Source organism: Musa acuminata, chromosome BXJ2-7, assembly GCF_036884655.1.
Source record: "Musa acuminata AAA Group cultivar baxijiao chromosome BXJ2-7, Cavendish_Baxijiao_AAA, whole genome shotgun sequence".
Classification (NCBI taxonomy): domain Eukaryota; kingdom Viridiplantae; phylum Streptophyta; class Magnoliopsida; order Zingiberales; family Musaceae; genus Musa; species Musa acuminata.
In genome coordinates this window covers 35,394,545-35,409,240 of record NC_088344.1, presented here as the reverse complement: position 1 = coordinate 35,409,240, position 14,696 = coordinate 35,394,545, and the positions used below count along the sequence as shown (strand labels likewise).

General features: G+C 36.1%; 1 protein-coding gene across 1 annotated transcript; it reads right to left on the bottom strand.

Annotated features, from left to right (window-relative positions):
- Positions 1-1,279: 1,279 nt before the first annotated feature.
- LOC103992669 (3beta-hydroxysteroid-dehydrogenase/decarboxylase) lies at positions 1,280-14,056 on the bottom strand. Its single transcript, XM_009412467.3, has 10 exons — positions 13,535-14,056; positions 13,253-13,423; positions 9,232-9,348; positions 9,051-9,130; positions 5,181-5,379; positions 4,239-4,356; positions 3,838-4,012; positions 3,359-3,515; positions 1,924-1,990; positions 1,280-1,837 (listed from the first exon to the last, which is right to left on the bottom strand). The coding sequence occupies exons 1-10, from the start codon at positions 14,006-14,008 to the stop codon at positions 1,689-1,691; spliced, it is 1,707 nt and encodes a 568-aa protein (XP_009410742.2). The 5' UTR covers positions 14,009-14,056; the 3' UTR covers positions 1,280-1,688.
- Positions 14,057-14,696: the final 640 nt, after the last annotated feature.

Here is a 14,696-nt window from a genome sequence, read left to right as displayed (position 1 = left end):
GAGCTGTAAAAGGTAGTTGGTTTTCGCCTATTGAAGGAAGACCGATAGTAGATGCCGATGGCCTCGATGGAAGAGGAATCGGCGGAGTGGATGTAGGTCACGATGACCGAACCACTATAAAAATCTGGTTTGCCTTTTCTTTTGTGCAATTTATCTTACTGCAAACCTCCTTACTTGCTTATTGCTTTCAATACGTTTACAAATACACTTTCAAGTAAACATCTTCTGAAATCGGTTTTATCGTACGAAACAAAATTTTCAGAGCCAACGTTTTTACCGCTGCACTAATTCACACCCCCCCACCCCCCTTGGTGCCGACTCATTCCTAATGCATGCCTGCAAGTGCCTACACTTGATAAGTGAGGTTTAGGAACACCTCGATGAGGATGAGCAAGTTGTTTGAATTTATTCTCAAGGGCGAGATGCTTAAGTCATTGAATAGATGTCAGTACCACATCGACGTTTATATTGAAGTGGTCAACGTGAGGGAAGGACAAAGATTGTCCCCCTTAAGTAAAAGTACTGTTGGTCGGAGGCATGACCTCTTTGTTGGAATGTTCATTGAGAGGATTGATGGATGGACATTTATATGACATCAAAGCCCTCTCTCTAGTGCCAAAATGTTAGGGGAATTCATCATTGATGTCGGAGTTGACCCGACATGGTCTGAGTCTAAGGGCGTAAGAGCATTCGACGTGACCTCGATGGCAATCTTGTATGGTTCCGAAGTGGTTCTTAAGTAGTTTTGAGGTAGTTCCCAAGTGGTTCTTGAGTGACTCCAAGGTGGCACTTGCACCAAGACTAATATCAGGAAAAGTTTTCTGACATAATCCCTTCGACACTCAAGTTAGTCTGAGATCCTTTTGGGGGTTTAGGCTTCTTTACGAAAAAGAGTATCCTCTAGCATAATGCTGAGGATTAACTTTTATACCTGGCCTCGGAACGGAGGAGACAAGCCTATACCTACCTCAATTTTCTTGTTTTGTCCACGTGGATGATAAAGAAAAGACAAGCTCCAATTATGTCTCTTAGACTATTGTTCACAGCCGCGCAAACAGGTGAAAGGTGACGAGGACCCGTTGGTAATAGTAGATAAGATAACAAGTCGCAACAAAACGACTTTCTGTTTGTGGCTGCGATTACATTGATACCAAAGCAAGCAGAGACTTCGTCTTGCCTTATTAAACTCGAGCATCATGAGAAAAGCACACAAGCACTTGGTACATAAAGACATGTATTAAAGCCTATGATGACACATGTTTCCTAAAGGCAGAGGACATTAGAATCAAGAAAAACATCATGCTTTCATTTCATGTACTCGTATTTTAACTCTGATCACTCGAAGCAATCTGTAGACAGTGTTAAGATCAATCAAGTTTTACATAGATGAGATCTCAAGCGACTACTCTTCCATCACACCCATATAAAGATGAACACTCTCTCTCATTTTGACTGACAGATGGCAACATATGGAAGCTAACTGAGCGTGTAAACTCGACATACATGATGTGAAGAGAAAATGACTTCTAAATCCATAATACCTTGTTAAACAGCAAGTCACATCTTTTGGTACGGTATTTGTTGTGACTCCGAAGAAACAAGAGCTGATTGCTTAGGATGAGGAAAACATCAAGCCTTAACATAATTTATTGAAGGCCTGATTCTTATCCTGACCACTGTTTTCTTTATCAGGAATTATTTATCAAGAACTTTGGAAGTCTGGCAATCAATGGTTCCTTTAATTTTTCAAGTCCAACAACAGCTGCTTTTTTTAGATCGTCAACTTCCTCCTCACATTGTTCATATACAATGAAGACAGTAAACAGAGATGCCAATCCTGCAATGGATGGGAAGACAAACATTAGCATGAAAGAAAATTTACTGTACCAAGATTATAGTGGAAGTGTTGAGTTGGTTCTTTACCAAGGCCAACCAATACTGAGATAGGAATATGCAGCAACAACTTGACTAAATAGAGACAACCTGCTGCCTGCATCAATTAAGTAGTTATTAAGTCACAAGATCTGCATCAAGTGAAATTTACACCAAAAACTCATTCTCAACTGTTTGTTTAACAAGAAATTACCAACTGATACAATAGAAAATACAAGTGTGAGTTAACTAGAATGATGATCAGTTAAGTTGCTGTGATGGTGCACAGAGTTAAGTAGCTAACAAATTGGTGTTTAAATCATGGAGGCGGGTTAAAAAAGTTCAACATTTTTTATGGGTTGCACATGTGAGTCAAGAAATTTCAAGTGTTATTTATCACTGTTCCAAAAAAAATGGTCATTGGAGTCATAATGTATGATTGCAAATCATCATGATCAGCATTTGCCTCCTATATATTTGGATTATGTGGTTGAAAAGCAGATGAAAATAGGCAGATGAAGCAGGTGCCAGCAACAGAGCAAACTAAGAAGATAGATCAGAATGGTAGGTGAGTGGAGGCGATTTGGCCCCGGTCAAAATGGGGTTCGTTATTTTTTTTATTTTTTTTATCAGCATTTTCCTCCTATATATTTGGATTATGTTGTTGCAGAAGAGCAGATGAAAATAGACAGATGAGGCAGGTGCCAGCAACAGAGCAAACAAAGAAGATTTAGATCAGGGTGGTAAGTGACTGGAGGCGATTTCGCCCTAGTCAAAATGGGGTTCTTTATTTTTTTTTTATTGGATAGCTGAGAACAATTGTTGACAACTGTTTACAGATGTCAAAAACAGGTCTTTAGATGGTAAAAAAATTAAGAAAAAGGTTCTCAGGGAAGATGCTTCTGACATGGCGCAACCACAGCAATGTCGGACCATCTTATCCACTTCCTCCTCTCCTCCCCTCTTCTCTCCCCCTCTTTCTCACGTCCTGCATATGGGGATGTGTACCAGCATGGCCAGGGAGTGGTATGAGTCTTCAACCAGCACTTGAAAAAAGGTCAGACTTAAAGAACATCAAGAATAGAGTATGCTCAATATGTTTGGCAACACAGGCACCAAGGTTGTAGGTTGCATCTGTAGAAATGAAGCTCATATGCACATATGTAGATCTGAGAAACCAAAAAGCTACTGATAAAAATTGAAACATTTTAAAGGTTTGTTTCATGAACTCAGACAGGTCACAAGCTGGAAGAACAAGGAGCTTGATTTAATTTGGATGTTTGAGAACTTCAAATTGCATGGCTACCATGCATACTTGGAGTCATGCTACACCTAGGACAGTTGATCTTATAGTGCCCTTGAAGAGCTGTGTTTTTGTAAAATATATCTATACTTGTGTAAAACCAATATATATTTACGTACAATCTTGCATGTGAAAGTAGCTCATTCCAGGAACATGTCAAAGGATCTCAGTAATGTGTCTAACCTTGAAGAAGATACTCCAGTCATCACCTTGGGCTAGTAACTTCATTGTTGAAATGCCTTCGTTCCATAAAGATGCCAGAGCAAAAAAAGCATCTCTCATGGTTGATTCTGAGATTTCAAAGCAAGAGGGAGGTATCTTCTCGATATTTGAACCAAACCTGTAAGAAATGATCTTGAATGAGGATGTGAATGTCAACGAACGAAAAAGAGAAAATGGTTAACCTCAATCTTACTTGAGTTTGCAATCCAACCTCAATCTTTTGAACACAAGTAATCATGCTTTTGAATACATTATTTACTAGTACTTGGCAGTAAAGTAGAAATAATATTGCTCATGTTCGAAGTTAAACACAACACTCTGATACTTGGTACACTAAGTTTACCATCACAAAATTATATACCTCATATTTAGTTAAAAAATGAAATGTAATATTAAATAACTGTAGTGCTCAGTGTCATGCAATACAGTATGATACTTACATTTTTGTAGGTAGAATTCCTTGGATAAAAAGCGAGAGACAAATCACCATCAGGATTTTAGCACCAGATGTAACAAAAGTTCTTCCAGAAAGGAAGAACCAATAGAAGAGCACAAATGATGAAAGTACCAAAGCAAAAGTTTTCTTTTCATCTCTCCACAGAAGTATGTCAGCAACTGCATAAAATATGAGTTCCAAATTTCAATATTGAAAGTATATAAGCAGAAATAAATCAAAAGAAGCAGCAATGCAACTAAAAGAGGGTGATAAATCATTACACAAAGCATAAGAGAAATGGATTACTGTTAGATCCAAGCATACATGACTGTATGCTCCTATCTTGGCCTAAACTATACAAGGCAAATTTAAAATGAAAAAGTTAGATGAAGTTGCTGAAACAACCTACTCCACTGCCTAACATTCTATCCGCCTTTGATGTGATGGTCCAATCTCGCTCTAGTGCATGGCCTGAGCCTTTTGCCAATTGTGAGAATGATTCCACAGTTAACTCAATGCCTTCCTGTCACCATTCAGAATAAGAACTGCAGTCACACAAGATGAGTGGAACAGGTTTCATGCAATATATAATAGACAAAGGTAAGACATAATTACTCTTTGCATATTTTTGAAATCCAGGTTTCCATTTGATGTTTTGATAGTTCATTATTACTATTACTAGTATCATAAGTTCCCTGTGGTTACACTTCGAGCAAATTCCAGTAAACTTGTCTGCACACTGTCCTAAGCTCCAAAACCTTTCTTGCATAATGAGTAATGATATCAACAACAATGATGTAGAAACAGCAAATGGGATGTTATGTCAGGATTGTCAAGCTTGTTAAACGACCATGATAGCTTCTACAGCTAACAGCAAAAACTTAGGACATTAGTTCCATTTTGAGCTATAAATGTAATTACTGCTAGGAAATGGAGGTAAAAACATATTTAGTAATGTTTACTTTGTTTGACTCTTTTAAAGAATATGAAAGATTTCGAACAGAGCTTTTACTTCTAAAATTTTGAAAGATAGAAGGAAAATGAAAATGTGACCCATCTTTCAGCACCTGTATAGTTTCAGTGCTGTTACCCAGCCAAGAAATTCCTTCCTTCCTCTGAGCACCTAATTTGCATTTTATTTTAAAAAGTCTGATTCCAGAAATAAAAATTAAACATATTTACATAAATTCTTCCAGAATTTCTTCGTTTTTCTCTTTATTTACAGCAATTCTTATAGCAGGAGGGTTAGTTTCACTGATAGCTAATTTCTATGTACATCAGTGAACTATGCCAATGGAAATAAATCACAACATCAATGTTTAAGATAGCAACAATATAGGCAATTACCTGAAATGACACAATTGGTGAGTAACCAAGTAGTGTCTTAGCTTTAGAACAATCAAAAGTCCTTGAGCATGAGAGGGAATAAACAGTGGAAGGTGAAAAAACTGAATTGGACAATCTACAAACTCTCAACTTGTCACCGGCCAGCTTCGCAAGCAAGATAACTATCATAGCAAGGTTGATAGGAAGATGTATACTAGGCCTGAAATTTTTCATACATCATCAACTCCTTGAAAGAGAATGAAATTCAACTTAAGAAATTAAAATTAAAAGAATTATTTGAGCAGAAAATAGAAATATCTAGATCAAGTGGAAGCTTTACAAATTACCTTTGAAAAGATTTCATAATTCAAAAATGAAAACATTCCATATTTGACAGGATATGAAGAGAATGCAAAATTCTACAAGATGGATTCATAGGAACCTTCAAAACCAAAAGCTTTGCTTGTCTCACTTGGTATTCACAATATTCTATCAAATAATTTATGTGTTCAACAAAATGTTATATTTCAAATTCAGAAATATATTAGACAACTGACATGACCCAAAAGAGTGGACATGAGATCTGGATAAGTCTGCTATACCAGTTAAACAATATGAGTTGTTTGAAATTTAGGCAGCATATAAAGTATCAATATCAAGTATCAATGAAATAACCAAGGAGATTGAGATACAAAGGAAAATTGTATAATAAAAAAATAATATATAAGAAAAGAACAAAAAACAAAAACAAAAATCCTCTGCAGGATCAAGTTTTGTCTCTTGAAAATTACTTCTTGACTAATGTATAATGGCACATTGACCATAAACATTAAGAAAAATCTAAATCTAAACCATTAATTTAATTGCAAACTCATAGTGTCCTACCAACATGTGATCGAACATATATAATAACCCTAATGATATTATAATCTTCTTAAACATCCAAGCCATGATAACCTGGTTGAATGAGTCCATTTTGTGCCACCGGTGTGTTCAATGTATAATGGCACATTGACCATAAACATTAAGAAAAATCTAAATCTAAACCATTAATTTAATTGCAAACTCATAGTGTCCTACCAACATGTGATCGAACATATATAATAACCCTAATGATATTATAATCTTCTTAAACATCCAAGCCATGATAACCTGGTTGAATGAGTCCATTTTGTGCCACCGGTGTGTTCAATGTACCTTACTAAAGGCCACAAATCATATAATGAAAGTCGTGGCAGAGAAGAAGTCCCAAAGCATAGGACGGTCATTTGAAAAGAAGCTGAACCCAGTGCATATGGCTCCCATCAGGGTCTAGAGAAGTCAATGTAAGCAAAGTAGTTGTTTCCCTAACCAGAACCATGGTGACATAGGTCGCAATGAAGCAACCTTAACATCATCCCAAGCTTTATCCTCAAAGAACTTGGTTGTCAGAATCTAAATATTATATCAAAATTGCATATTAATTCTCACTAGAAGTAGGATTAAAAGGTTGTATAAGTTTGTCAGAATCTTTGCTGATGACACTCATCAATTTATGCTTGAGATAAATGTGGAGTTGGAAATGAAGTCAACAAGGGAAAAAATGAATGACTTGTTTTCATTTTTTTTATTCACCTCTAAGGTAGATCGCTTTGTATCTACAAATTGTGTTGGTTTTGGATGTGGATCATTAATGATCAACAGATGGAGAGAGCTGAGGTCAGTGAATGACAGTGAAGAGAGAAGAATGTACATAGACAAAAGAAAGATAATGAAACAATATTAAGAGGAAGCAAGGTTTTAAATTTCAATTTGATACCAATTTCGGTAACTAGTCTGATGAGAATAATGATGATATATCAGGTGATATACTGGCTTGTACTGATACAAAAAAGATAAAGAAATGAAATACTGATTGTAGAGATCCATATAGGACCTTGTTCGAATGGATATATACCAACTGGTTCATCCCACCGGACCAGTATTCGGATACTTGAGAGGAAGTATCTCTTCTCTTTCTTTGTACTGTAACCTCCCTTTCCTCTAACCTGAAAGAGATTTTTTGCTTGTGTGTTGCTGCAACCTATGATGCTAGTTAAAGCATCATGTTTATCCAAAAGTACAACAATGGACAAATGTATATGCACCTATTGTTTCCTGTTACTAGAAGTGATATATCATATTAATGTACTTTCCATTTGATGAGGCAGTATTAATATGCATTTAAATTTTTTCTACCACAACTTACATTACATATAAGTCTCATTGAGATCATTATTATGCACCAATTGCAATTTATTGAAACTTCAAACAAGATTTTCTTGAGTAAATTATTCATCAAAACCAAGAGTTGACAAGGTCTAAGGGTGCATTTAGGAACACATTTGAAATGTGGATTGAGCCCTCAATGCACATCACAAATGTAAATCGGTGTTAAGTAATTTTTTTCAAATCGTATCTAACCTAGATGCTTCATTGGAAATGTTCAAATATAGATGCTACCTCAGAGTAGCATTAGCATTTCAGCATTTGGAGAATGTTAATGTAATTTTTCAGGTTTCCAAAGTATCCTATAAAATTATCTAAAATTACAAGATTGTCAAAATGATTTGGTGAGAACCAACATGATTTATATTTTCTATAAGGTGAAATTTCATTTATTTATTTTCAAAGGTTATTTTATATTTATTTATATGATTCTATTTATTTGGTATATATTTTAAAAAATATATAATATTACATAGATTCATTTTATTTATTTATTTTTAATTTAAATGAAATATATTATTCACTTTTGAATAAATTTTAAAAATATTAGAAGAGTATATTTGTTATAAAATATGTAATGGACTTTTCAAATACAATTTTACTAAACAACTTTTACCCAATGCATATTTAAAAAATAGTTTTTATCTATTGTTTACCAAGTATTCAAAGCATTCCACAACTGCACATTCACTTAAATCCTTTTTTCCAGTTACATATTAAAAATGCAATTGTATTCCCAGATGCAACCTAAAGACCTAGATAAAAAAGAATCATAAATGTTTATCTTTTCACCCTTTCTTTTGCAATTGGGAAAGAAGTCCTCAATCATTTCAAAATATTGGAACACTTTAAGTAGCCAATAAAAACAGTTCTAAATGAAGAGCATCAACGACCCATTAAAACTTTATATTGGTAAGTCTATACTCATTAAAGTGAAAAATATAGGGCAATAAATCAGCAATTATTTTCAATGTATAAACAAGAAGGATGATGATCACATATAGTTTAAAAGCTTCATCTTTAACATGGATTCACAACCCTAGATGTTTATCTTTTCACCCTTTCTTTTGCAATTGGGAAAGAAGTCCTCAATCATTTCAAAATATTGGAATACCTTAAGTAGCCAATAAAAGCAGTTCTAAATGAAGAGCATCAACGACCCATTAAAACTTTATATTGGTAAGTCTATACTCATTAAAGTGAAAATTATAAGGCAATAAATCAGCAATTATTTTCAATATATAAACAAGAAGGATGATGATCACATATAGTTTAAAAGCTTCATCTTTAACATGGATTCACAATCCTAGAAACTGTAAAGCCATGAGAAAAACAATCAACTACAGCAGAGAACTAGTTAATATTCAAACATTAAAAACAATGAGAATGATGAGAAAAATTCACAGAATCTCTATCAATAGTTTGAACTTTGAACGATGAACTATCATATAGAAGACAACAAAGAAATATTGTGATTTGTTAGTAATATGATTAGGGAACAAGGGGCCAAACATGCATATTTGAGACTTTGAGTGAATCTATGCACAATCATGCTTAACCAAAACCATTTAAAAATTATGCACTTCACTGTCTAAAGAAATGCAATAAACACAAGTAAAATTTACAACTATCCTCTAAAGTTACCTTCGATATCCCAAATTCTCTAATATGTTTGAAATGAACTCCCAAAGCTTCACCGGTTTGTCATTTGTAATAAAAAATGGCTGCAATAAAGTAGTGACAAAAAATAGTATGTCAGCTTTAGGAGCAATTATGTAAGAAAACAGCATGTGACAAATACCATGCTACAGTATGAGAATAATACCTTTCCAGCAACAGAAGCTGGAGCCACACTAAGAGCATGTTCTGCAGAAACGTTGGCATGCACCACATTTTCCACATAAACTAAATCACACATGTTTTTACCACTTCCAATGACAAACTGCAACAGAAAATAGATGATTACTGAGTTGCAACTGTATTCATAATATTTGCTGCTATATGAAACTAAAAAAAATAGATTTATTGGCCTGGTCGAAGTTTCAAATGTAACAGAAATAGGAATCTTGAAGAATACTGTCAATTGAAATTAAAAATAGGACCAAACTGAAAAGCTCTAACCTTAACTTACAAAATTTTCCAAAACCTTTTCTTAAAGACAACAAAGCATTTATATGTCTCCTGACCATCTTTATCATATGTATATCTTTGTGATCCGCCTCTAAATAGACCTCTTTGGGCACTTTGTTCGCTTGACTATGTCAATTAATCATTTTCAATAGATTTATCAGATATTTGAACTCAGGAAATATGGACTTTTTTGTCAAACAATGGAAGTTCCTGTTCTCCTCAAATATTCACCTATTTATGACTGCCATTCACAGCCCTATCACAAGTCAACCTCATAGTTTATTATCTATAATAGTGTTTTCTGCCACTTGCTTACCATTCAAAGAATAGATCGTGTTACCAAACTTACAGCAACAAGTATCCTAAGATTAGACGGTAGGTTGACGCAAAGTGCCACTAACAAGCACATCCACCCAAGATCAGTGAATGCACCCTAGTTCAGCAAACCACATCTCTGCCATATGGAAAGGTTGAATGAATTATATATAGCACATGTATGATCAAGAAATATATGTTAAATATTGCTTGTCATAATCACCATATTATTGCAACTTTTAAAAGAAAATATGCCAGGTTTTAAAAGGCAAAATCCTGATCAATTTGTTTCAGCCCATCTCATGCATCAAATTCAACTGCATCTGTCTGCCAAATAGCTAGCAACCATCATGATTAGATGTCAAAATGCTATTCAAATTTACTATTAGAGATGTGATCAAAGGCTGCAATGGTACTGGTGATCAAGCGATGCACTGAGACCATAAAACTGAACCTGTTACATGACCACCTTGTATTGAGTGATATGGGGTCTGCACTGGTCGGTATTGGTCGAAATCTGACTGTTACTGACGTATATCGGTCGATAACGGTCGGATTTCAACCATTACATATCAAGGGCTCTGACAACCCTATTTCAAACAATCAATTTGATCATTTAAACTATAGGTAAGGGTTTTTAAACCCTTTCCTCCGCTACAATCATTCGCCCAACGTGCAAAGGCAAAGACAAAGAGGAAAACAGTAACATCAGCAGCACCGTTGGAAAGAACCAAGTCAAGCGATGAGACACCTTATCGATCACATTCAACAACCTGCTCGATCCAGAGACATGACAACGATGTGAACAGCAGTGCCTCGACCGATGATGGCGATGATATCGGGGAGTCAATGGTCCCATCTACATAATTTGAGGGTGGTGCATGGACCAAAGAGAAATATTTTACACATGCCACCTAAGATTCAGATCATGAAGCTAGATGAGGTATTGGTCAAGTTTATACATAGAAAGGGAAGGAGAAAGTAGTAGATGATTTTGAGCAGATGTGATCAAGCCTACACGACATAGACATAGAGCGAAGCTCATCGTATTCATAATCGTCATATTATGGAGAATCTTACGATCAACAACAGCACAGTAATAGTTAGTCATACTTCTCCGAGCAATAGTACAATGGTTGATCTTATGATACGAAACAACAGATCAATGACGAAAGTAGAATTCTGATATTCTTCATGCTTCACATCAATACATGCCACAATCGTCCTTACCTTAGGAGCTGCCTCGGACACATGTAGTTCACTACGATCAGACTACGACCATCACCACATCGATGCACCAATGGCATACGATGTATCAGTATACTATGTTGTAGGATCATTTTCAAAATTGAGTCTAACAAACATATCAAATTGATATACAGATATATAGGATCAAGGATCCCGATCCACCGCTCGTGAAGTCCTATCATTCTTTTTTGTGGTAGAATCAAGTATATCTATCGATTGATTACTTGATTCATTTGAATCTTAAACTTTAAGTTGTTTAAAAAATAATTTAACAATTCAAATCATTTGTTTATATATAATTCAGTATTAACGAAATGAAGGTCTGGAACGTATCGTAAATTTACTCCACAAAGCCCAGAAAAGATATATCAATATTCTTTCCTAATTTAGATTATTTTGCTAAAATTATACTAAATATATATTTATTTCTAATTTAAAAATCATAATCCATTTTTTTAGATATTTTTGGAGCTATTTTTGGTAAGTTTACTATACCATTGATACACCCAAGTGTCTCGACATATGGTATATCGATACACATTGGTACGTACCATACCGACGATTGGTCGATACACTAGTACGAACTGGTAATGCGAACCTTGATTTAGCATCAATAAGTTAATTTTGCCTATGATTTAGCTTTTAAATTTAGGCTTTAGTGGCCGGTCTATAGACTTTATCAACCATTTTCATATATTTTAGGCATCAAATAGAAACCTATAATTTCTTTACCTTTGGTACCTAAATTGTTATGGCTTATGGTTGCCAATGAAGGCATGAACTCTCAAGTGTTTAATGATTGAGCTGTAAGCTACTAGCATATGTTTTGCTTTGTAGGACAGGAATCACAAGATTAAAGATCTTAGCAAAATATAAAGGAGCATCCTACGCTTGATGGAGCAAATTGCTAGAATGAAACTTGAGGTCAACTTACAAGGAATGTTGAAAGATGGAGTTAAAGCAATTGCAGATCCACTTCTTAGTTTGATAAGCTGTCAACCAAGTGAAAAAACTTATAGCAAGAAGTCTATAACTGACTCAAATCTGAATTGAAGCCAACCAGTAGACTCGAATTTGGTCACAATTCAAGCTCAGTTAATGGCAGTAAGTTAGACCAAAAACTAACACATATAAAAGAACACTATAAACCAGGCTCATTCTTGTTTGGTTACTTAAATTTAAACTTGCACTAGGATCAGGAAAAGCTTCAATATGCTGATCCTTTGACATTCTTAGACTAACACCAATATGGAATAAGAAATTTTGTAAGATATTTTGAGCTGGAATAAGAAATATGTTGAAAAATATATTTCCATTAACATCTGAAGTGTTGTCTTGGGTTATAAATAAAGCAGTCCAGTTGTAACCAGTTGGTGCTGCATGGCACAGCAACCATCCTGAGAGGAAATTCCAAGCATTAATAAGACAGCAGAGAACATATCATTCTTGAGTTACCAAATAGGACATCAAAATAAATTGTGAATTCCATTATCAGCATCAAGTTAATCACAAACAAAGGCAAAAAAGAATGTGGATCTAAAGATGAGTACATTTCAAAGAACAAACCTTTATTGAAGGATGCGGAAGGATGCAAAATTTTATTCCTGATCCTGGTTGGTGGGTTTTGCAAAAAAGTTCAACGTTTGCATTTCAATCACCATTAATACTCTGTATAATATTTTATTTTAACATAGACTCATGATTCAAATTTGGGTCAGTCCCTTTCAATTGAGTTCAGTAGCTAGATTGTTTCAGCTGGCTGCCCTATTCCATCAGTGTTCACTCAATCAATGTATATTGGGTACATATCCCACTACTTTTGTGTAATTCTACCTCAAACCAAGTTTTCATGCAAAATAAGAACAGCTGTACATGAGAGATTATAAAAGCCAATTTTTTACCAAGAGGGTATAAGATTTGCCTGTTTCAGTTAGATCAAACATGATCGAGGAAGAAAGAAACATATGTCCAATTTAATTAGTTATATAAAAGGAGGCACAACTACAGTCCAGTGATGATATACATAATTCATATTTCTTTCCTACAATATTAATCTAGCAGTTCAATTCTAAAAAAATTATTCCAAAAAATCTTCATACCAAATAAAAATCTACAATCTGAGAGAAGTAATTAACAATCCGGACTATCCAAACCTTAGCTCTTTTGGATCTAGCTTCCTGCACCAGAAAAGGCACTAGATGTGGATCCCCTGGCCCAAAAATATTGCCCGACCGCAAAGCACAAGTCAACAGGCCATCCCTTCCGTTAGCACTCAACACCAATACCTCCACTTGCATCCTCAGTTCATTCAGGGGATCCTCATACTGCACAAGAACAGCAAACCCCACTAAACGGTAGAATATCGCAGAAAAGATCCACCAAAACCCTACATAGTAAAGAAATCAAGAAAATTCCAAAGGATCAAAGGGACAAACCCTATGAGGGTAGGGCAAAGACTCGTCGGCGTCGCGGATGTCGTTCTTCCCGTCGAAGACCACGTCAGCCGACCCGGTGTACACAAGCCGCAGGACGCCGGCCTCCCGGCATGCGGCGACGACGTTCTTGGCGCCGACGACGGCGAGAGCGTGGAGGCGAGGGAAGTCCCCGCCCACCAGCGGCGAGGGGAACGGCGGGAGGGGGTCGACGAGGAAGACAACAGCGGATCCAGCGACAGCGGAGCGGAGGCTGGAGCGGTCGGCGACATCGACGTGGAAGTAGGCGGGCAGGTCTGACTGGATCGGGCCGAGAGAGGGAGGAGGGAGGGTGTCAGCGACCCGGACGGCCCAGCCGCCGGATTTGATGAGGGCGGAGACGAGGGATCGGCCGAGGTATGTGGACTTGCCAAACATTACCGTGCAGGCCGTCGGATCCGGACCGATCGGAGGCGACCCGGAGTCGACGATCGCCATGCCGAAGACGAGAGAGAGAGAGGCAACGGCTTGGAAAGTAACGGTAATATTTTATTTCTTGATTTCGTTTTCCTTTTGTACACTTCTAGAATCAGAGAGAGAGAGAGAGGCAACGGATCGGATTATGTAACGGTAGTTTTTGGGCTTCCAGATTTCGTTTTATTCCTCTGTAACACTTAAGTAGTGATAATATTTCTTTATCTTGATTTGGTTTTTGTTTCTTCGTACTCTATAACGATAGAACGGAAGAAGGCATATGGGGTCTGATACGAACCGATCCAAATTTAATATCCGAGTTTGCCATAAGTTTACAATCGATCGATTCGATAAATGTATCGAGTATGTTGATATTTAGATTAGTGCAAATAGATTAGGGGACTCACAACCTTTTATACAGAATTTAGATAATCATCAGAGCTAGATGGAGTGTTGATATGTGGTATAATTATGTAAAATAATCAAATATTATTAAGTCGTGTGTTATGGTTGTCTAGCATTAGCTCATGTTAACTAAATGAGGAGGTCCTTTAAGTGTTGAGATGAGTGAGAGTCTATCGAATGGTGTTGCATTGATGTTGACGTTGGACAATTTGTTAGCCCAACATGTCAGACCGAGGGATCTGTCATACTATGATATGTCATCATGTTGTTCACTTATCATACTCTTTTGTCATCTCTTCCCATTGTG

Bases quoted from the DNA above. Each gene is read 5' to 3' on its own strand.
- LOC103992669 (XM_009412467.3), bottom strand. From the start codon at position 14,008: ATGGCGATCGTCGACTCCGGGTCGCCTCCGATCGGTCCGGATCCGACG. The intron at 13,424-13,534 runs GTTTGTCCCTTT...GTTCTTGTGCAG, and splicing joins CTTTGCCCTACCCTCATAGG to TATGAGGATCCCCTGAATGA. The intron at 3,516-3,837 runs GTAAGTATCATA...CATTTCTTACAG, and splicing joins GGAATTCTACCTACAAAAAT to GTTTGGTTCAAATATCGAGA.